Raw genomic sequence first — 24683 nt, 5'->3', positions numbered from 1 at the left:
ACAAAGCAAAGTAGAACAAGAGAAATAGAGTTTTTAAAGAAGAAACCTGAAGGAGCGGACTTAGTGTTAGCTTAGCCTCAACGACAACACTCAACATAGAAGATGATCTAGACTGCAGCTTAGGAAGTTAATGTTTTTTTATACAAAGAATCACTTTCCATGATTCCATCCATCCATCTATACAAAGAAGATTGAGGTATAAGATTGAAATTTTTTTTGTATTTTGATTTTCGTTTTGTTTCCTTGAGAGAGAGAGAAAGAGATTTTTCAGCTTCTATGTGTGGAAGATTAATGATTATTGCACCTTAGAACTCCCAAATAGAATAGGAACTGTTAGTCGCACACATTTAATGAAAATTTTTATTTTTTCTTTAACAAAAAAATATTTTTTATTTATACATTAATATTTGAGGCATGATTAATATTTTCACAAGCAAAGCCATATTTCTATTGATTAAAATTCAGGGTCTTTTTTCTTCATTTGGGACCTTGTTTATTTTTTGACCAAAAAAAAATTACCTTTCATTTATTGGTTGATATTTAAGGTTTAATTAATTTTTTTTTTATAAATAAATAGGAGAAATTATTGTGTACTTCCGAAGTACCATAAATACGTACTCCCTCCTCTCACATGAATAGTGGATCCCACTAATTAAATTCATGGTAAGACCCACCCTTCTTGTGAGAGATGATAATACGCATTTATGGTACTTTGAAAATACTTAATAATTTTTCAATAAATAGATACCTTTATTTGTTAAAATTTCGTTGTATTTTTTCACTTGGGTCTAGCCAACTTAATTACTTGTCTTTCTAATTTCCTATACAATAAGAATGAAATATTTGAATTTGAATTATATTACAAAGCTGTTGACCGTGTCTTACTAATTAAATCTATAAATAAATGAGACCTACTAATAATAATAGGTATGCATTCTCATTAAGAATGCTAAAGGCTATAAATATTAAATTTTAACATCAAGTTTGTAAAAAGCACCAAAAAGCAAGCTACAACAAACATGCTATACTTTAAAATTAAAAAAAAAAATAGCAACTCAGCTATTCCAATCTTTAAAAAAATATTATTATTTTAATGCTTGTGGTGGAAAATGTGGTTTGTGTAGTTGTTTTTTATTATTTTAATGAGTAATTTATATTATTTTAAACGTAATGGTAAAAAAATAAATCTTTTGATATTGAGTGTATTAAAAAATGAGTTGTTAAAATTGATAAAGTAACTTCTTAAAATGCTAAATGTTAAAATTTTAAATTTTGAAATTTTTTTATGAGAATGCTGTGGTATCCTATAATTTCTAATTTTAGCAAAAGTCATACGTTTACGGGTTTTTTTTTTTTTTGGTAAAATACGTTTACGGTTATACCAATGTCGATCACACCAACTGCATTTTTTTTCGTACAAATTCAGGAAAAAACGTGTCCTTACGTTTTTCATCTCTCATACGACAGAAAGGAACCAACAGAATTCAGCCACGTTTGCAGAATCTAGTGATGATATCGATATATTGAACAATCAATCTCAAACTAAAAAACTAGATCCCACTCCTACTACTTGCTTCGTTCACAACTGAGTTCCAGTGCAATCCGACTTAAACTTAATCTCTGTTCCTTTGAGATATATAAAGATCTTAAAATCAAACACACCAATAAAACTATGCCACGTAATCAACCAATTATCTTAAACTGGGACCCATCAAAAAACACACCCATCTCTGGGCTTCACCAACCAATCCAATGCCACCAAATAGTCCCAAAAAATTAGCAAAATCTCCATCAAGCCCTTTTTTGTTTCCCTGGAAAACTCTATACTCCTCCAAAGCGAATCTCTCTCTCTCTCTCTGCTTTTAGATTATACTGTAGCTCTTTCTTTGTTTCTTCAGCTGCCTCTAGCAATTTTTTTTTTTCCTTCCAAATTTAGAATATTTAATTATTTATTAAATTTTTATATGAAAATTTAACCACTTGTAAATTATGCTATTCTCTTTGCACTAAGCCATGTTGAAAAGCTGAATTTTCTCTCCCTTCTTTTCTTTTCAATTTTTATTGGAAATTTAAATTTTCACTCTTAATGAAAATTTTATTTAAAAAATTGAAATTTTGTCTTCTTTCAGTTGATATGTTCAGTTACCTATAGCTCCATTTCTTTTAATAGAAACATTTGAAAAACAAAAAAAAAAACTATAAAAAAAAAAAACTAAAATTTTCCCGATAAAATTTCAGCTCCATATGCTTTCTCGTGAACCAAACAGTCCACATTAATTACTATTACAACCCAAAATGCCTCTGGTTCTACGAAAAAAGCCCGCTGAAACAGAGAAGAATTCTGGGTCGAAATCCAAGTCCAATATAAACCAATATGTAAAGCCCGAAAAGGAAATAGAAGAAGAAACCATTGACAAGAAGAATGGAAGAGTGAAGGAAAACAATAGGAAGAAGAAGAGGGAGTGGTCTTGCGTGGACAGCTATTATTGGTTGATAGGGTTTGTGTGCACAGTATGGTGAGTGGTGGTGTTGCTTTACAATGCTATGCCTTAATCGTTGCCTCAATATGTGACTAAGAATATCACCAGGCCGATGCGCCAAACCCCCCGGGTTTGAAGTTGAAGAAGGAAGGACTGATAGCGAAGCACCCTGTGGTTTTCATGCCGGGAATTGTGACCAGCGAGCTTGAATTGTGGGAAGGGCATCGGTGTGCTAAAGGGTTGTTCAGGAAAAGGCTGTGGGGTGGTACTTTTGGAGAACTGTATAAAAGGTATGGACATTGCCACTATGTACTATCATAGTATTTGTTTGTGTATGTGTGTGAGCTTTTTGGGGTTATTTGAAAGTGAATGGTGGAATGTGACATTGTGTTTGATGCAAGAATACTTTTATATGGTAGCTAAAGATTAGCATCTTTATAATTTTTTTAGGATAATTTGAGTTGTGGGGTGGTACCTTTGGAGAAGAAGAGTATGAGAAATTGGTTGTGTGTGCATGTGTGAGTTTGTGAGTGTTTTGGGGTTATGTGAAAATGAATGGTGGAATGTGACATTGTGTTTGATGCAAGAATTCTTCTTATGGTAGCTCTAGGTTAGCATATTTTGTAGTTTCTACTTTTTTAAGACAATTTGAATGGGGATTTTATTTCACTCATATTGGTGTTACTCTAGAATATCCTTATCCATTAGTACCCTCTATGTTTCAATCTTACTCTTATATGTTTGTTGAATTTTGCATAAATAATATATGCTGGAGAAGTGTGTAAGAAGTATATATGGTCTATGCCACTATGTGCTGTCATAGTAACCAGTTGTGTGTGTGAGTTTGTGAGTTTTTTGGGGTTATGTGAAAGTGAATGGTGTAGTGTGACATTGTGTTTGATGCAAGAATACTTTTATATGGTAGCTCAAGCTTAGCATCTTTTATAATTTTTTTAGGATAACTTGATTGTGGAATTCTTAAAAAATCTTATCTAGTAATTTTGAAATCTCTGTTTTTAGGATGATTTCATTATAGATTCTGGCACGTCATCGACATTTAAATATTGAGACTATTATCATTTCAAAATGATGGATAGGATTTTAGAAACTTTATGGTGGAATTATTTAATAACTCTAGAATATACTAATTCATTAGTACCGTCTCTGATGTTTTAATCTTCCCCATATATGTTTGTTTAATTTGCCATATATTTATATATAGTGTCATGAATTATGGAGATTGAAACAATTGAAAATATATGATTATTTTAGAATTTTTCCTTGAAGCAATGTGCATAGACATTGTATTAAACTTATGCTAACAAGTCTGCTAGGCATGGACTAAGCTGTACTAAATAATATTTTATATTTTTAAGATAAATTCAAATGAATTTTATTTGATTAACAGTTTTGAACATGTGTCATTAGGGTTCTCATTAACAAAACATTTTTATTATTATTAGTAGCATATAAGGTGTTAATTTTGAGGGTATTAATGGTAATGTGTGATTGGATATTTAGGAGTAATTACTCTGTACTATGGGATTTCTCTTGTATAGAATAAGGGATTCCATGGATAAAATTTGGGCTAAGATGTGCCATTCAAGTGGAAGAAGTTGGAGTATTGAATTATTTTTTAATGTTCATAGGTTGAGTGCTCACTACAACAAAATTCATTTTTAATGACGAAAAAATTCGTCACTAAAAGTCCAGTTTTTCGTCACTAAGAACCTTTTGCGACGAAATTGGACTTTTAGTGACAAAACTCATTTCGTAGCTGAAACTCCGTCACTAAAAGTCCTGGCGACGAAAAAATCGTCACAAAAAGTCCGATTTGTTTTTAAAAAAAAACTTTTAGCGATGAAAAAGTTTTGTCGCTAAATGTTTTCCTCGCTAAAAACACTATTCAATGACGAAATATTTCGTCAATAAAAACACCTTAGTTTATTAAATCATATTTAGTGATGAATAATTCCATCACTAAAACTATGTTTAGGTACATATAGTGACGAAATAGTGACGAAAAAGTTCGTCACTAAAACTATTTTTAAGAAAATCCAAGCATATATACCGACAAAAATTTTCATCACTAAAACCATTTCTTACAAAAATTTGCTACATTTAGCAACGAAATATTTCGTCACTAAAACAATTTTTTGTTGCTATATTTGTGACGAAAAAATTCGTCACTAAAACTTATTTTCTGTTTCTATTTTTTTTTTTTTATGGTTTTGATATTAACCTATAACCTATCATTATATTATTAAAACCTTACATTTGAATAACACATTTATTTCAACAACACATTTATAAAAGAAGATCCATACATTCCAGGAATAAAAAATAAAACAAGTATCCAATTCAAACTTCTTCCATACAATAATTGTTTGCAACACATACAGTAACTCAAGATGTTTTATAACAATACAAAAAGTATAGCATAATATAATTAGAACTAACGGAAGATGTCCTCATATGTCTTAAAGTAATGCCAAAAGTAAATCCCCTAAAAGCCACCAATAAGAAATCTGCACAAATATAAAAACAATACTACATTAAAATCATAAAGTAAAAACATTAACTATGTTATAAGAAACATGTCTAACAATGCATTAAGAGTAGTCACACCAATGGATTAAAATCACAACTCCTAATGTATAAGTTGTAGGAAGCAAATATAAATTTTCAAGTGTAATATAATACAATTAGTTTCAAATAATGCATCAATAAAAGCAGTCACACCATGTAGTATGGGTCAATTGCTAAAATAAAGTACTAACCAAAAAGTGTTTTAACTTAAAATTGAACCACCCCCATAAGTAAAAGCGCCATCATAACCCTTACTCCTCAAAAAGTTAAGAATATTCTTTTGAACATTTTCTTGCTTAGCTAGTGCCTCTTGGTCCCTAACTCGCTCCTCTTGGTCCCTAGCTCTTGCCTCTTTGAGCTCAATTATCTCATTTTCTAGCCGTTGGATATACTCCACTGAAAAATTAGATGAGGCGGTGGTTACTAGAGAAGAGGAAGGTCTCATACCAAGTCCTTTTACAATACTGGACTTCTTCTTAAAAACCAAGTTTGAGATCTCCTCTTGTGTAAAGGGAATTGCATTAGGATCTTGACAATGATCCTCTTACACGTTGAGAATATTTTCATATCATTTGAAAGAGAGAAAGAAACAAATAATTGCAACATTAATACTACATATGTTATAGCTTTACAAACATGATAGGGATGGAATGATACATGTACATATGTCGCTTCATCCTCATGGTGTATCCACATATTTGTATTTGGATTGAAATCAACATCTTTGAAGATTTTTGCCAATTCAAGAACTTAAGCGTCATTATTATTTGTCTGATTAATTAACATTCAAGTGTTAGATAGATATACTTAATTAATCACAACATGTAATATACTAAGGTTTAAGAAAATGAAAAAACATGCATCTCCTCATCAACCCTAACAGTAAGTGCCTTTATCCCGTATCTATGTTTGCCTGAAGTTTTCTTCTTGTTTTCAGAGTTCTTTCTTGATTTTTTTCTAATAAACAACATTTAAGATATTTATTAGATCATGAATAAAACAGTATACATTTACTTTATTTAAGTATTAATCTAATCAGTTGACAACATAATATAGTAAACATTGGATAATAATAATATGCGCATAAATAATTTACCAGCCAATCCTAATTGGTCCATCTCCTATCAATGAGTTTAGTCCACTGCTCAAGTGTGGCATTTTTTGGCAGATGGCTTCTTGCATAGTCAGCACCATGAGATTGTACGAGCTTTTATAAGCCTGATGCAACTTGTTGGAGTTACAACTCAATAATCTTCCACATTTTATATTTAATATTTTCGTTATCAAGTTGGAATCTCCTTGTAACTCAAACTGATCCTGTAAAATGAAGTGTACATGTATTATAAAAATATTATTATATGAATTTAATATGCTTAGTGACAACAAAGACAAGTGAGACGTTATTATTGTAAATTTACCGCGATATTTTAAAGTACCACGTCTCTTGTAGCAACATCAACATTTTTCCAATTTTTCACATCGTAATTGGACAAATTAATTCACACTTGTATGACAATTTGATTGACAAGCTTGCACGCATTCTTCCCAACAGGAGCATCATATTCTGCAGCTATACGTACTGGCAGCTTACTACTTTTTCAACAAATGCCCGTACTGCTATACCACGTGTTGTTCTACGGGTATTTCTACTAGTAAATCATATTTAAACATTATTAATGTTAAAAACATGGTGCAGTTGTAATTAAGTATGTAACTACTAGTCATGCTAGTTAATGCCCCGGTAGTCTGCGCCTCCACACTAGAAGAACATTGGGCAGGAGGATTTGCTTCAGAAGGTGTTTCTGTAGATTGGACCATTGAGATAGATGCCTTACCTCGTGAGCATGTATATCGTCCTGGTGCCATCTGTAACTAACAAACATACATATAATGGAACAATAAAGTCATTACAAGTAATGGAACAATAAAGTTATTATCATCTATTGTACCTTATGGAACATCTATTGTACCTTATGGATTACAGAATTAGATGACTCATCATCATTATCATCGTCACCAATAGGTGGTACATAATCATCATCTACCACAACACTAGCTCTACTTTTTTTTTTCCTTTTGCGCAATTGGACTGAGCAGAATCCTTTAGAGAAGTTGAGATGCACTTCAATCCCAAAGTATCAAATATCTCTTGGTTTTGCCTCATTCTATCCAATCTTGTCATCTCATACCTCGGTATATTATGAGTGTATTTGGCCTTTTTGTACATTTTTTGAAACTATGTATTGACATAAAAGATAAGTACAATTGCTATTAACTTAACATCATAGTCCACACTATTATCCATATCAAGCAATTCATAAGTGCAAAATTTAAACACAATTGCTACTAACTCAACACAACAAATAACTACAACAATATCCATATCAAGAGTGAGCACTGGAAACAATGATTGAAGATTCAGACGGAGGGACTTCCGACCAGGTAAGCAGATCGGCGGTGGATGTGTGAGGTGGCGGTTTGGATCGGAAGCTAGGAAGGTGAAGGGTCAGAGTCGGAAGGTGAAAGGGTCGTAGATCGGGGAAGGCTAGGGACGGTCAGAGATCGAAAGGCAGAGGGACGGTAGGCGAAGTGATGGTCGGAGAGAGGAAGGTGAAGGGACGGTCGGCAAGTGGCTCGGTTTTCGACAGCGGTGGCTCGGTTGGGGAAGGCTTGAAATTTTGGGAGCTGAAATAAAAGGGGGAAGTGAAGGAATAAACGGGGGAAGTGAAAAAAAATGGGTTTATATTCACATCTTTAGCAACGAACTTGTTCCATCGCCAATGCCCATTTCTTCGTCGCAAAAGGTATGGTTTTTACGTTTTTAGCAACAAAGGTCCATTTCGTCACTAGAAAACCCAGACTTTGTTAAGATTTTTAGTGACGAAATTCCTATTTCGTCACCAAAGCATATTTTTAGTGACGAATTGTAATTTCGTCACTACAACAATGAAATGAAAACTTGTGATTTATTTTTAGCGACGATTTTTTTCCGTCACTAATTCTACCTTATAGCAACAAAATAATTTTCGTCACTAATACTATCCACATCGGTACCTATAGTGACAAAATATTTTGTCACTAAAAATTTCAACTTTTAGCGACAAAATATTTTGTCACTATAGATTAATTAAGTTTGCGCCAAAGTTTCCCCCGCTGGCGCCTATTTTTTAGACCATAATAGCGATGAAAATTATTTTTCGTCGCTAAATGTTATAATTTTTTTCCATTATTAGTGACGAAATTCATATTTCGTCCCTAAATCTGTATTTTTAGGGACGAAAAATATTTCCTCAATAATTTTCGTCACTAATAATATATTTTGTTGTAGTGGCGGTTGGGGGGAATGGGGAGGAATGTGATTGGTGTGGATTGGAGCTTATTTGTGTAGTGATTAATGGGTCATGCAATAATCTTAATTATTTATAATTAGGTGAGTCAACTAGTTTATTCTTGGCAATAACTGAATGACTTCTTGTTAGTATAAGTGATTGACAGGTTGAGGATTAATAAGAAAGTTGCCTTGTTTAGTAATGGTGTGTAGAATTGTTTGAATATGGCTAGTCAGTAGGCTTTGGTTGTGATTGTTTTCCACATTTTTTACTCATCTGTTTCTTTCTTTAGTATTGTTATTTTGGATTGTTTTCCTTTTTTGGCATCCAATTTAGTCAAAACAAACAGTTGATTGTTAACAACTTGCTTGGTCTAGTAATGATGTCTTTAACCCGTTGTTATAACCATGGAGTTTTCAATAATAAAAAATTCACACTACTACACACCCTTAGGGTATGTTTGGTATGCTGTAATAGCTCTTGTAATGGAATAGTTATTCAAGTGTAATAGCAGTTCGATCATTTGGTTGCATCTTTATTACATGGATTAGTTATTACATTGGAATGACTATTCTTTAAATTGAAGAATAGCTATTCCTCTTTAAATTGAAGAATAGCTATTTCTTTTTAAAATTGATGTAATAGTTATTCCTTAGTGCATATAATATGTTTTAAAATTAATATATTTCCAAAAATATAAAGTTTCCTTATACATCATCTTTTACAAGTTTTCCATATGTAATAACCAAACTTATGAATAGTAATAGTTATTCCATTACAATGTCTTCTATTCCTAGTAATAAAAATTAATATTCCTAATGTAATCTACATTTAGTGTACCAAACATACCTTTAGTGCGATAATAATTCCACAAATATAAGTACTTATGGGGTGTGGGGAGGCAAGGCTTGGGATTCAAGTCTCCAGAAGAGAGCTTCACACACATATACACTTAAATTAGGTTAGAATAGAATTTCTATCTTATATCAAGAAAAAATAATAAAAATTTCACATCCTTAAAACGAGACATAACCTTGAAACTAACTCCACATATAATTTTAGCTAGATACAATGGATAATAGGGATGGCAATTTTTGTCTGACCCGCGGGTACCCAGCCCGGTCCGACCCTAATGGGCTGGGTTTTACCCGGTTCGATTAGGAATAGGGTCGAGTATAGGTTTTTTTTTTAAAAAAAAAAACCCGAAACGGGTCCGAGTCGGGTCCGGGTTTTATAAAAAATTCGAAACCCGACCCGAAACCTGGCCCAGATATAACCCAGTACCCTGAAATTACAAAAGTACCCCAATATATATATATATATATAGTTATAACTAACCCTAAGTCCCTCATTTGTTCAACAGCGCCTCCTTTAGTCCCTCTTCACCCTCACGCCTCGCTCCCTCATTTCAACTCACACAGTCACCCTCACTACCTCACAAAAGCACGCAAAAACTTTCATCAAATCCCGAGCTCATCTTCTTGACGGTTAAATCTAGAATCGAAAACCCTATCTTCAATTGGCGGAGAGGACAAGAACAAGTCCTTTAACTTATGCCGAACCCTAACCTCTTTGCTACTATTCTTATTGTTGTTGTTGTTGTTGTTGTTTCACAATGTGGGATTGGAATCGGCGTCCATCTCCGACGGTGAGTCATTTTGTCGAGAGAATCGTCAGTCCATGCGGTTAAGGAGCATCCAGAGAGTCTTGCGGCGACGGAGATGGATGACTGGACTCGCCAACGGGCTTCGAGTAGGGCTTCCAGCGACTACCGCGCACTGAGTTGCAAGGAGCTTGAATTTTTGCTGGGTAGCCATTTTTATAGACAGAAAAAATTGTGGGTGTAGTAGAGTAGAAGTAGTTGCTTGTGAAGGAGAGAAACTATAAAGCGAGATCTGAGTAGGGAATATGATTGGCGTTGGATTTGGAATATACATGCTTGCAAAAATAAATTTGGGCTGCAATTTTTTTTTTCTAAGTTGGGCCACGATTTGGGCCGCTGATGGGCCCAAATCTGGCAGGGCTTAACGGGGCCCATGGGCCCTGGCTAGGGCGGGTCCGAATCCCGAAAAAAACCCGCTTAGTAAACGGGCCAAGTTCGGGCCGCGAGTCGGGTCCGGGTATGGAAAAACCCGGCTCAAACCCGACCCGTTGCCATTCCTAATGGATAAAACTCAGATACATTAAGTTATACAATGGATAAATTATATACTTTAAGTTTCTTAATTGAATTCAAACATCCAATGCTATATCTAAGTTTAATACCAAGGGCCGGCTCAATGTCTTAGAGGTCCTAAGGCGATAACACTAAGTGGGACATTTTTTTTTCCTATACTGCTATTTAAGGGGCTTTCACTGTTTGGGATCCTTATTTTTTTTGTTCAAAAATGTCCTTACATTCCTATGTTTAAATAGAAACAAAACTAAAGCACAATACAGTAAAAATACAACTCTAACTCCTACTAAAACATTGCCTAAAAAATAGGGTCACTCTCTTATTGATTTTTAAATTGCTTTGTCCACTTATAAATTAAATTCTCAAAATAAAAATTATATATATAAAAAATAAAAACACAGGTTTATTTTTTGCTACAAAATAAATGTGTAATATTTGTTCATTCTTTGAAGCTAATCTCATGGCACTCCTGGTTGTATTAGTAGTTCTAAATATGTAATATTATGACATAATAAAATTAAATAAAAAATAAAAAATAAAAAAGCCTTGCACGAAACGCATGTGATGAGGCTAGTATATTTAAATATTAATTAAAAATTTTATTTAAATTTTGATATAATTTTTTTTTTCATTTATATCTATTTTTCTTACTTTTAGAGATGTAAAACACTAAAACTACTAATTGAGTTTTTGTTTTCAAGTTTCGCTAACATTTTCTTTTCAATTAATTTTATGGCTAATCAACTAATTCTTTCATCTACTTTATTATTTTCTTCAATTTCTTCTAAATGTTTTTAAGTTTAACTAACATTTCCTTTTCAATTAATTTTATGGCTAATCTACTAAAAATTATGTGATTGAAAATTTTAATGAAAATTATAATTTGAAAATTAATATTTTTTTTTAACATATATACTTTATAGAATTTTTGGACGTGGATCATCTCATAAAGAAACAAAGAAATCGAAGTTGGAATTTATCTTAAAAAATAAAAAATGTAATTGATAAGTATGAAATGTAAGAATATGAAGAATACCTTACCGCAAAGCAAGTACAAAGAAAAAGCTCAGAGAAAGTGAACAAACCAAAGCAAAGTAGAACAAGAGAAATAGAGTTTTTAAAGAAGAAACCTAAAGGAGCGGACTCGGTGTTAAGGTTAGCCTCAGCGACCGCAGCTTAGGAAGTTAATGTTTTCTTATATAAAGAAACACTTTCCATGATTCCATCCATCCATCTATACAGAGAAGATTGAGGTATAAGATTAAATTTTTTGTGGTATTTTGATTTTCGTTTTGTTTTGTTGAGAGAGAGACAGAGAGAGAGAGATTTTTCAAATTCTATGTGTGGAAGATTAATGATTACTGCACTTTAGAACTCCCAAATAGAATAGGAATTAGTCGCACACATTCAATGAAAATTTTTATTTTTTCTTTAACAAAAAACTATTTTTTATTTATAGGTTTAATATTTGAGGCATAATTAATATTTTCACAAGCAAAGCAATATCTCTATTGATTAGAATTTGAGGTTTTTTTTTTTTTTTTTTTTTTTTTTTTTTTTTTTTTTTAATTTTCCACTAGGGGCTTTGTTTATTTTTTTTGACAAAAAAATTACTTTTCATTTATTGGTTGATATTTAGCGTCTAATTAATTTTTTCATAAATAAATAGATATCTTTATTTGTTAAAATTTCGTTGAATTTTTTCACTTGGGTCTGGCTGTCTTACTTGTCTTTCTAATTTCCTTACGCAATAAGAATAAGAGATTTGAATTTGAATATTATGAAAATCACCCCGTTGAATTACAAGGCTCTTAATAGCATGTCTTACTAATTAAATCCATAAACGAGCTCACTAATAATAATAGATATGCTTACACAAGTATCCTATAATTTACTAATTTTAGCAAAAGTCATACGTTTATGGTTATACCAATGTCGATCACACCAACTGCATTTTTTTTCATATAAATTCAAGAAAAACTTGTCCTTTTATCTCTCATCAGACAGAAGATAACCAATAGACTTCAGCCACGTTTGTAGAATCTAGTGACGATATATTGAACAATCAATCTCAAATAACGAGTTGTGCTACTATCATATAATTGGGCACAACTTTGTACCATAATTCATCACATGGCGAGTTGTAATTGGTAAAGGTATGTCAGTGGGTCATGTGGGGACACACATTTACCAATCACAACTTATCATGTGACGAGTTGTGGCACAAAGTTGTGATGTAGAGATACACCTTTGCCAATCACAACTCGCCACATGGCGAATTATGGCACAAAATTGTGCCCAATTATGTGTTACTGGCATTATTCCAAGGGATAATTACAGCAAACCCACCTGTGGTATGACCCGTTTTCACTTTGCCTACCCGTGGATCAATCATTTACACTTTGCCTACCTGAGGTTAGTCTCGTTAACTTTCCGTAACCCACCTCTCCGTTTACCATTAGAAAAGCACATTTTTAGGCAAAAACAAATATAACAAAAATCAAAAAGCTAAGGTTTTGATTGCTTAAGAACTTCCATAAGAACAAAGTGAAGGAATAGCACACAAATCCCACTCTGATCTTGGCTTCTCTCCCCACTGTGGCTGGGATTCAAAGTGGGTTTAAAGTTGGAAATGGGGGTGGGTTTGCTACTGTGGTTGGGTTTCATTTGAGTTGCCTTAAATGAAACTCCATGGCCGTCCCTTCAAGCTCGTTTCCCTCAATCATTGATACCACCTCAACGGCGAGATCCTCCCCCTAGGCAGCGAGCTCCTCCATCGGACCTCCATGGCCGACCCTTCAAGCTCCCACAATAAATCTCACCGAGCCCTCTCTCTCACTCTAAACCCGAGTTCAGTCTTTCTAAGCTCTCAGCCTGAGCTCTCTCTAAACCCCTATTCTCTCATCTCTAAAACTCTCTCAAACGAACTCCTTAGCTGCCTCTCTCAAGCTCACCCCCTCACATCACTATCGCCACCTCAGGCAGCCTCGCCTCATCAAACCCTCATCAAACCCTCCCCAAACCCGAATTCCCTCTCCCTAATCTCTAAAACCCTCTCAAGCTGAGCCTCCCTCGGACTTCCAAGGTCACCCATCTCTAATCATCAACCACCACCACTCCATGGTGGTTCCTCTACTTTCTGCGTCTCGGCCTAACCTGGGTTTTGGGGGTTTGTTAATGATGGGTTTAGGTGAATTTTCCAGAGGGTTTTCTTTGTGTTGGATTGTGAATTAAGTTTTGGTTTAATAAAGGGGATTGATTGAAAGGTTGGTCCAAAGGGCTTGCTGGATTTCTCTCCCTGTCTTACATTCTGATCTAGCACCTAAAAGCCACCACCATGACCCCAAACCTGTGGCTGATCTACTATGATCCAAATCCACGATTGGATTTTTCTATACCTCACACTTCAGTTGTTGGCTTGTCTCTATCTCACTCTCTCTTTGTTGATAATGTTGCTGGTTGTTTTGAGATATTGGTCTTCTTGTAAAATTTAATTCAAAATTTTGAATTGTTGTAAAATTGTTGATATTGTTATAGATTAAAAATAATTTCATTGAGCCATTTGATTGGCGTGTTGTTCCTCCACTTTATTCTCATTGAAGTTCATGAGCAATGAAAAACCCTAGCTTTTTTATTCTTGTTATATTTGTTTTTTTTTTTTTTTTTCTAAAAATGTATTTTTCTAATAGCAAACGAAGATGTGGGTTACGGAAGGCTAATGAGACTAATTTCAGGTGAGCAAAGTATAAATGATTGAATCACAGGTAGGCAAAGTAAAAACGAGTCATACCACAAGTGAGTTTACTATAATTACCACTTATTCCAAACTAAAACTAGATCCCACTCCTACAACTTGCTTCGTTCACAACTGAGTTCTAGTGCAATCCGACGTAAACTTAAACTCTATTCCTTTGAGATATATAAAGATCTTTAAATCAGACACACCAATAAAATTATGCAATATAATCAACCAATTATCTTAAACTGGGACCTATCAAAAAAACACTACGTGCACGTTTGGATACAGACTCTGCGTTTGCGTGATGCGTAGGTCTATGCACTGTTTACGAAACCAGTAAATACATTTTTCAATAAAAAATAATTTTAAAATTAGATTTTATGGTATTATTTACTCATTTAAAAATTATTTAATTACGATATTTTTTATTTTTAAATTTTAATTTTCAACAATAAGCGGTCTCTAATTACCCCCTAAATCTCTGGGCTTCACCAACCAATCCAATGCCACCAAATCGTCAAAAAAATTAAAGTTCAAAAAATAGCAAAATCTCCATTAAGCCCTTGTTTGTTTCGCTGGAAAATTCTCTACTCCTCCAAAGCGAATCTCTCTCTCTTTGCTTTTAGAATATATTGTAGCTCCTTCTTTGTTTCTTCTGTTACCTTTAGCAATTTTTTTTTCCCTTCCAAATTTAGAATATTTAATTATTTATTAAATTTTTATTTGAAATTTAACCATTTATGAATTATGCTATTCTCTTTGCACTAAGCCCATGTTGAAAAACTGAATTTTCTCTCCCTTCTTTTTTATTAGAAATTTAAATTTTCACTCTTAATGAAAATTTTATTTAAAAAATTGAAATTTTTTCTTCTTTCAGTTGATATGTTCAGTTACCTATAGCTCCGTTTTTTTTAATAGAAACATTTGAAAAAAAAAAAAAACTGAAATTTTCTCGAGAAAATTTCAGCTCCATATGCTTTTCTCGTGAATCAAACAGTCCACGTTAATTACTATTACAACCCAAAATGCCTCTGGTTCGGCGAAAAAAGCCTGCCGAAACAGAGAAGAATTCTGGGTCGGAATCCGAGTCCAATACAAACCAACGCGTAAAGCCCGAAAAGGAAATAGAAGAAGAAACCATTGACAAGAAGAATGGAAGAGTGAAGGAAAATATTAGGAAGAAGAAGAAGAGGCAGTGGTCTTGCGTGGACAGCTGTTATTGGTTGATAGGGTTGGTGTGCACAGTATGGTGGGTGGTGGTGTTGCTTTACAATGCTATGCCTTCATCGTTGCCTCAATACGTGACTGAGAAGATCACCGGGCCGATGCCAGACCCCCCGGGTTTGAAGCTGAAGAAGGAAGGGCTGGTAGCGAAGCACCCGGTGGTTTTCGTGCCGGGAATTGTGACCGGCGGGCTTGAATTGTGGGAAGGGCATCAGTGTGCCGAAGGGTTGTTCAGGAAAAGGCTGTGGGGTGGTACCTTTGGAGAGTTGTATAAGAGGTATGGACATTGCCACTATGTACTATCATGCTATTTGTTTGTGTATGTGTGTGAGTTTTTTGGGGTTATGTGACATTGTGTTTGATGCAAGAATTCTTTTTATGGTAGCTCCAGGTTAGCATATTTTGTAGTTTTTACTTTTTTTAAGACAATTTGAATAGGGATTTTATTTCACTCATAATCGTATTGGTGTTACTCTAGAATATCCTTATCCATTAGTACCCTCTATGTTTCACTTGTATAGAATAAGGGATTCCATGGATAAAGTTTGGGCTAGGATGTGCCATTCAAGTGGGAGAAGTTGGAGTATTGGATTATTTTTTAATTTTCATAGGTTGAGTGCGGTTGGGGGGACTGGGGAGAAATGTGATTGGTGTGGATTGGAGCTTATTTGTGTAGTGATTAATGGGGTATGCGATAATCTTAATTATTTATAATTAGGTGAGTCAACTGGTTTAATCTTGGCAGTGACTGAATGACTTCTTGTTAGTATAAGTGATTGACAGGTTGCGGATAAATAAGGAAGTTGCCTTGTTTAGTAATGGCGTGTAGAATTGTTTGAATATGGCTGGTCGGTAGGCTTTGGTTGTGATTGTTTTCCACCTTTTTTATTCATCTGTTTCTTTCTTTAGTATTGTTATTTGGGATTGTTTTCCTTTTTTGGCATCCAGTTTTGTCAAAACAAACAGTTGATTATTAACAACTTGCTTGGTCTGGTAATGGTGTCTGGTTGATGCTGAGGAGGGGAGGAAATATTCAAATGCCATTATGTGTAAGCGATGCTCACAAATCATTTCTTTGAAGCAATAAGTCATTAGAGCCGAAATGCTTGTACTTCAGTTGATTATTAAAAAGGCAAAAAGAAAAACTTTTTCTGACCGACTTTGGTTGGGAGCTTGTTACCTGAGTGAATTATTTTGCAGAATGTTGTGCACTTGGTGATGCCTAAAATTAAAATCATTTAGAGGATTAATATCACCTCCTATTTAGGCATGATTGTTTGGGTAAAATTCACAATGTCATAGGTTTAGCTGTGACCATTTAGAAGAGAAAGTAAACAAAAATCTCAGCTTGTTTAATAGTCTTCCAGAGTCAAACTTGTTCAGATTGGGGCTGGGCAATAGTAGGTTGGTAGGTTTGCACTAAACATTTCCAACTCTAATTGCTCTTAAACTGAAAATGGGGGCTATAGGAATTGCTAGTTCCCACTGGATATCATATCCAGCTTTCTCAGAGTTTTTCATTCATTTAACTTGTGAACTTCCATCATAATTGGCAAATGAAATCTCATTGTTCTGTTGGGCCTGCTGCAGACCTCTGTGCTGGGTAGAGCACATATCACTGGACAATGAAACTGGATTGGATCCTCCTGGCATAAGGATCCGACCTGTAACTGGACTTGTGGCTGCTGATTACTTTGCTCCAGGCTATTTTGTGTGGGCAGTTTTAATTGCTAACTTGGCGAGCATTGGTTATGAAGAGAAGAACATGTATATGGCTGCATATGATTGGAGAATCTCATTTCAGAATACTGAGGTACATAAATTTGAACTAGCTGTTGTTTGGTATTTTGGTGCAGAGTTTTATTGATCATGCACCTTTCTTTTTGTTCCAATCTTCTTTAAATTACTTGCACTGATTTTGACATTTTTGTGAAACTCAATTCATCAGGTGCGGGACCAAACTTTAAGCCGTATAAAAAGTAATATAGAATCGATGGTTGCTACCAGTGGGGAAAAGGCAGTTATACTTCCACATTCAATGGGTGTACTGTATTTTCTGCATTTTATGAAGTGGGTTGAGGAGCCAGCTCCAATGGGTGGAGGGGGAGGGCCAGACTGGTGTTCTAGGCATATAAAGGCGGTGATGAACATTGGTGGTTTTTAATAGAAACATTTGAAAAAAAAAAAAAACTGAAATTTTCTCGAGAAAATTTCAGCTCCATATGCTTTTCTCGTGAATCAAACAGTCCACGTTAATTACTATTACAACCCAAAATGCCTCTGGTTCGGCGAAAAAAGCCTGCCGAAACAGAGAAGAATTCTGGGTCGGAATCCGAGTCCAATACAAACCAACGCGTAAAGCCCGAAAAGGAAATAGAAGAAGAAACCATTGACAAGAAGAATGGAAGAGTGAAGGAAAATATTAGGAAGAAGAAGAAGAGGCAGTGGTCTTGCGTGGACAGCTGTTATTGGTTGATAGGGTTGGTGTGCACAGTATGGTGGGTGGTGGTGTTGCTTTACAATGCTATGCCTTCATCGTTGCCTCAATACGTGACTGAGAAGATCACCGGGCCGATGCCAGACCCCCCGGGTTTGAAGCTGAAGAAGGAAGGGCTGGTAGCGAAGCACCCGGTGGTTTTCGTGCCGGGAATTGTGACCGGCGGGCTTGAATTGTGGGAAGGGCATCAGTGTGCCGAAGGGTTGTTCAGGAAAAGGCTGTGGGGTGGTACCTTTGGAGAGTTGTATAAGAGGTATGGACATTGCCACTATGTACTATCATGCTATTTGTTTGTGTATGTGTGTGAGTTTTTTGGGGTTATGTGACATTGTGTTTGATGCAAGAATTCTTTTTATGGTAGCTCCAGGTTAGCATATTTTGTAGTTTTTACTTTTTTTAAGACAATTTGAATAGGGATTTTATTTCACTCATAATCGTATTGGTGTTACTCTAGAATATCCTTATCCATTAGTACCCTCTATGTTTCACTTGTATAGAATAAGGGATTCCATGGATAAAGTTTGGGCTAGGATGTGCCATTCAAGTGGGAGAAGTTGGAGTATTGGATTATTTTTTAATTTTCATAGGTTGAGTGCGGTTGGGGGGACTGGGGAGAAATGTGATTGGTGTGGATTGGAGCTTATTTGTGTAGTGATTAATGGGGTATGCGATAATCTTAATTATTTATAATTAGGTGAGTCAACTGGTTTAATCTTGGCAGTGACTGAATGACTTCTTGTTAGTATAAGTGATTGACAGGTTGCGGATAAATAAGGAAGTTGCCTTGTTTAGTAATGGCGTGTAGAATTGTTTGAATATGGCTGGTCGGTAGGCTTTGGTTGTGATTGTTTTCCACCTTTTTTATTCATCTGTTTCTTTCTTTAGTATTGTTATTTGGGATTGTTTTCCTTTTTTGGCATCCAGTTTTGTCAAAACAAACAGTTGATTATTAACAACTTGCTTGGTCTGGTAATGGTGTCTGGTTGATGCTGAGGAGGGGAGGAAATATTCAAATGCCATTATGTGTAAGCGATGCTCACAAATCATTTCTTTGAAGCAATAAGTCATTAGAGCCGAAATGCTTGTACTTCAGTTGATTATTAAAAAGGCAAAAAGAAAAACTTTTTCTGACCGACTTTGGTTGGGAGCTTGTTACCTGAGTGAATTATTTTGCAGAATGTTGTGCACTTGGTGATGCCTAAAATTAAAATCATTTAGAGGATTAATATCACCTCCTATTTAGGCATGATTGTTTGGGTAAAATTCACAATGTCATAGGTTTAGCTGTGACCATTTAGAAGAGAAAGTAAACAAAAATCTCAGCTTGTTTAATAGTCTTCCAGAGTCAAACTTGTTCAGATTGGGGCTGGGCAATAGTAGGTTGGTAGGTTTGCACTAAACATTTCCAACTCTAATTGCTCTTAAACTGAAAATGGGGGCTATAGGAATTGCTAGTTCCCACTGGATATCATATCCAGCTTTCTCAGAGTTTTTCATTCATTTAACTTGTGAACTTCCATCATAATTGGCAAATGAAATCTCATTGTTCTGTTGGGCCTGCTGCAGACCTCTGTGCTGGGTAGAGCACATATCACTGGACAATGAAACTGGATTGGATCCTCCTGGCATAAGGATCCGACCTGTAACTGGACTTGTGGCTGCTGATTACTTTGCTCCAGGCTATTTTGTGTGGGCAGTTTTAATTGCTAACTTGGCGAGCATTGGTTATGAAGAGAAGAACATGTATATGGCTGCATATGATTGGAGAATCTCATTTCAGAATACTGAGGTACATAAATTTGAACTAGCTGTTGTTTGGTATTTTGGTGCAGAGTTTTATTGATCATGCACCTTTCTTTTTGTTCCAATCTTCTTTAAATTACTTGCACTGATTTTGACATTTTTGTGAAACTCAATTCATCAGGTGCGGGACCAAACTTTAAGCCGTATAAAAAGTAATATAGAATCGATGGTTGCTACCAGTGGGGAAAAGGCAGTTATACTTCCACATTCAATGGGTGTACTGTATTTTCTGCATTTTATGAAGTGGGTTGAGGAGCCAGCTCCAATGGGTGGAGGGGGAGGGCCAGACTGGTGTTCTAGGCATATAAAGGCGGTGATGAACATTGGTGGACCATTTTTGGGTGTTCCAAAAGCTGTTTCTGGGCTTTTCTCTGCTGAAGCTAAGGATATTGCAGTTGCCAGGTTTTTTTCTCTGGTGTCCCTCCTTTGTAGTGTATATACTTGGAATGTGCTTTTTGATGGCCTGTTGATACAAGTTTAGTTTGACAGCATTACAATCTTTGCATAGTGAGTAGGAAATTTCAATGCCTCATGTAATTTATTTGTTTGATTATTTTCCTGATATTACAGTATATTGTAACAATGAATCTACTTGGATTACTTTCCTAAGGATATTAATTTGTTTTGCTTCTTCTCATTTCTTTGTTTTCTTTATTAAATAAATAATTAATGTCTTTGTATTTAAAAAATGCAGGGCCATTGCACCAGGTTTCTTGGACAGTGATCTGTTTCGTTTTCAAACATTGCAACATGTAATGAGGATGAGTCGTTCATGGGACTCAACAATGTCAATGATACCAAAAGGTGGGGACACTATATGGGGTGATCTTGACTGGTCACCAGAGGAAGGCTATGTTACTAGCAAGAGAAGGAAAAGAGATAATGATACGCAATCAGAAAGTCATAGTGCAACTGGAAATCCGGGTCCTCAAACTAAAAGTGTTAAATATGGAAGGATTATATCATTTGGGAAAGATGTGGCAGAGGCACCCTTATCTGAGATTGAGAGGATTGACTTTCTGGTAAGACTATATATTCCACTAGAATCCAGTGAAATCACATACTCTTTTTCTTCTCCATTTTAATTCATCAGTGCATAATGATGTATGACGTACTGCGGGTTGGAAACTGGAGATTGGAAGGCTTTTAAATTGATTATGAGTAATTAGATTTTAAAAGGTACTACAAAATTGATATCAACAAGCAGTTTGATGATTTATGGATTATGTTGGTTGCATATACATGGATATATCAAAAAACTGTGTATGAGATGAATACTCAAAGAAGATGGTGAAATAACTCATCTTGTGTCTTTGCTGGTTTGTTCGTGTACAGATAGGGACACACATGGTATCTTTATGTTCTTAGCTTATTTGTAAATGTGCAGGATGCCATTAAGGGTAATAATGTTGCAAATAATACCTGTCATGATGTGTGGACTGAATACCATGACATGGGAATTGAGGGTATCAGAGCTGTTGCGGAACATAAAGTTTACACTGCAGGATCAGTTTTAGATCTGCTTAATTTTGTTGCTCCAAAAATGATGGCACGTGGCAGCACTCATTTCTCTTATGGAATCGCTGACAATTTGGATGATCCAAAGTACAAACACTATAAATATTGGTCAAATCCCTTGGAGACAAGGTGAGAATCTTTGTACTCTATTTCAATTTTTTCTTGTCACCTCATATTTAAATGATTTCATTGGTAAATATTTCAGAATATAGTTGTCAATTGTATGCTGAATAGCCTGAATTATTGGGTGCATAAATACGCGTTTGATTGCATGCTTATTTAGTAGCTTAAAGTTTGAAGGTGGTGAATGGTGATGTTAAAAAGTAGCTTAAATCTTAAATAAACCATGAGTAATACTAGTTCATTTATTTCTTTCTTAATTAACTAAAAGGATTTTGAGAGAATTTGGTTCTAGAGAGAAATAGATCTTATATAAATGGATTTGAAGAATTCAAAGTTACTATAGTAGTTCCTACACAAGATTGATTCTTTATTAATTTCATATTCTAATATGCTATTATGTTTTGTAAAGAAAGTGGTTCATTTAAGTTTTTTTGTTAATAGCCTGGACTCTGGATATACAACCCTTCTACATGCTGTCCTAGGAAAATGATACAGGCATGTTGTAATCACAATGAAATGTGCCCTGATGTTATTAATAGTTAATTGTACTTGCATATTCTTGTTCTTTTTCCCTTTCCATGTAGCTATGACATTATTCATATTTAGGAGTCCTTTGTTCCCTGGCTGATCATTTTTTGCTTGCTTGATCGATTTAGCCATCTCTGGCTGCTCATAGGGAAAAAAAAGGTTCTTAATGGTTGTCCAATTAGTATTCACCGACCATTAAAGTAATTTCTGCTAATGTTTAATCTCCCCCATTGGTTTTGCAGATTGCCCAATGCTCCTGACATGGAAATATATTCTATGTATGGAGTTGGCTTACCAACTGAAAGATCTTATGTTTACAAGTTATCCCCCACTGCTGAATGCAACATTCCATTTCAGATTGATACTTCAGCTGATAGTGAAGATGAAGATGGCTGTCTGAAAGATGGAGTCTATCATGTGGATGGTGATGAGACTGTGCCTGTTTTAAGTGCAGGCTTCATGTGCGCGAAAGGATGGCGTGGGAAAACAAGATTTAATCCTTCAGGGAGCCGAACATACGTTAGGGAGTATGATCATTCTCCTCCAGCCAATCTGCTAGAGGGCAGGGGCACCCAAAGTGGAGCTCATGTTGATATAATGGGAAATTTTGCTTTGATTGAGGACATTATAAGGGTGGCTGCTGGAGCTACAGGGGAAGACTTGGGGGGTGATCGGGTTTACTCTGACATCTTCAAATGGTCTGAGAAGATCAACTTGCAACTGTAATTGCAACTGGTGTATACTCTTAGCCTTTCAATGATTGTTAAAAAAAAAAAAAAAAATCAAACCTATACATCTTATACGCATGTAAATTAAAATCACATTATATGATCTTGATTATAATTTTTCCCCCCTTATTTTGTAACAACCCCAATAAGATATCTTGGGTTACTACCCAGTGAAGTGTACCCCGACATTTTCTTCCCCCAAAATTGTGATGATATCTGTAATCTAGACCATTGATAATTGGAGAATTTCCCAGATATTATTATTTGGTGAGACTCGAAGACACATGGAAATTGTACTTGAAACTTTTTTTTTTTTGTCAGAAATCGTACTCAAAGACAGATAGGGAGTCCTACTTGGGGGTCTTGTTACTCTTGTTTTAGGACCTTATAGACGTCATACGAATGTGGTTTAGTTGGCCTCTGAGGATACGCCTGCCTAACCCACAGAGAGAAGGGTCGAACGAGAAGTGTCTTTAAAGTCTTAACTTAAATAGGCAACGATAGAAGGGAGAGGGTCACTAAAGGAGACATGGGATGTGCTGCACTTGAATCACAAGCTTGGTTTGATTAAGATCATTTTTTTTTTTTTTTTGGTTTGGTTTTAAAGGATAAGGAGGCTCGTAACCTCCCTACCACAGCCAACATCTTTCCTCCCTCCTCTGCTCCCCTCTCTACCACTGCCTCACAACCAGTCACCTCCTCAATTCCCTGGATTCTTTCCATTACTGTTCCCATCACCTTTTGGAATTTTGCCATACCACTTCATATGTCCACCTCTTACTTCTTCACTGACCACCCCACCTTCAATACTGCCGTTACAACCACCTTTATTGCCTAAACCAACCACTACCTTTTCACCCACACCTCTTCCTAACATATTGCCTCTCCCTAACTCAGCTCTTAAATCTTCTCCTCAGGTCTGAGGGGGCAATAAAGGTTCTTTTCGCGTAGATTCCAAAACCTTTTCCTTTTCTTTTGACGGTGGGCGGGCTAATTCTTATACCATACACGAAAATCGTCGAAATATTAAAAGTTTCGTTTGGCTGAGTCGTAAGGGATTGAAATGGATTCTTTTATGTTTTGCCGATATTCATGATTAGGTTCCAAGAAAGGATTTGTTGTACAAACAATATAGAGAAAACAATAAGTTTTTTGAATTCCGGGGAAGGTCGAATAAGGTTGGTATTTTTGTAGATATAGCTGTGTTTTTTGGTGGAGCTCGACGTGGTTGTGTTATGGTCCTTGCGAGTTCAAAGCGGTCTGGGTGGTGCTTGTTTTCAAAAGAATTAGATAGTTTCCTATCAGGTTCTAACGATGTTTGTGTGGAAGGGAGGACTTCTAATGTAGCTGTTGATGGTGGTCCGACAGATGGCGATGGACATAATGGGAAGAAATTTTTCAAAACTGGCAACCAGTGGAAGTTAAGGAAATTTGAAAATTCTAGAGCTATTTTGGGACATAACGTGTTGAAGGGTGAAATTGTTGTTATAGTTTCTAATAAAAATGGTAGACCCATGCGTGATTTCATGTTTAAGTTGACTACTAACAACTTGGCACTAAGGGTGTCTAAATCAAAAGGGGGAAAAAGAGTGGTATCTTGGACGAACCCACATAACTCTCACAAGTCCATTAAAAGTGGGCCAGTTATTTTTAAAAACATTTTTGTGCATGACAAAGCCCATTTAGCTGACCCGAGAGGTAAGGCCCATGTGGAGGTTTCTTATCCTGTTGGTGTGGGCGAAAGTGTGCATAGCAATCAGATGGAGGGTGTGGTGGGCGAGAGTTCAAGGCCACTGATGGAGTCATTGGTGGTATCGGTGATGCCTGAGGCTCCGAGGGTAGTTAAATCAGCATTACCCAGTCCCGATCAACTTCAGAGTTGCTCGCCTCCAACTTAGTGGCTTCGCACCTTGATATGGGAGGTGAAATCGTCGCTCCGAGAACAACGG

The 24683-nt window shown here is 35.5% G+C and overlaps 1 protein-coding gene across 3 annotated transcripts; it reads left to right on the top strand.

Moving 5' to 3' along the window:
* The first annotated feature begins 14878 nt into the window (after nucleotides 1-14878).
* On the top strand, nucleotides 14879-23017 carry LOC112012906 (phospholipid:diacylglycerol acyltransferase 1). Of its 3 annotated transcripts, XM_065768111.1 has the most exons (7): nucleotides 14880-15505; nucleotides 17964-18287; nucleotides 19601-19823; nucleotides 19959-20239; nucleotides 20532-20859; nucleotides 21225-21484; nucleotides 22249-23017. In XM_065768111.1, exons 1-7 carry the CDS (start codon nucleotides 15339-15341, stop codon nucleotides 22730-22732), a joined length of 2067 nt encoding a protein of 688 aa, XP_065624183.1. In that variant the 5' UTR covers nucleotides 14880-15338; the 3' UTR covers nucleotides 22733-23017. The 3 variants fall into 3 exon arrangements, with proteins under 3 accessions (XP_065624184.1, XP_065624183.1, XP_023901044.1); XM_065768112.1 differs by lacking the exons at nucleotides 17964-18287; nucleotides 19601-19823 and adding an exon at nucleotides 17128-17350 and having other exon boundaries at nucleotides 14879-15814; XM_024045276.2 differs by lacking the exon at nucleotides 14880-15505 and having other exon boundaries at nucleotides 17702-18287.
* Nucleotides 23018-24683: the final 1666 nt, after the last annotated feature.

Source organism: Quercus suber, unplaced genomic scaffold (genome assembly GCF_002906115.3).
Source record: "Quercus suber isolate HL8 unplaced genomic scaffold, Cork oak 2.0 scaffold_888, whole genome shotgun sequence".
NCBI lineage: Eukaryota > Viridiplantae > Streptophyta > Magnoliopsida > Fagales > Fagaceae > Quercus > Quercus suber.
This window is presented reverse-complemented; position numbering and strand designations above follow the sequence as displayed.

Bases quoted from the DNA above. Each gene is read 5' to 3' on its own strand.
- LOC112012906 (XM_065768111.1), top strand. From the start codon at position 15,339: ATGCCTCTGGTTCGGCGAAAAAAGCCTGCCGAAACAGAGAAGAATTCT. The intron at 20,860-21,224 runs GTAAGACTATAT...GTAAATGTGCAG, and splicing joins TTGAGAGGATTGACTTTCTG to GATGCCATTAAGGGTAATAA. The intron at 21,485-22,248 runs GTGAGAATCTTT...TTGGTTTTGCAG, and splicing joins TCAAATCCCTTGGAGACAAG to ATTGCCCAATGCTCCTGACA.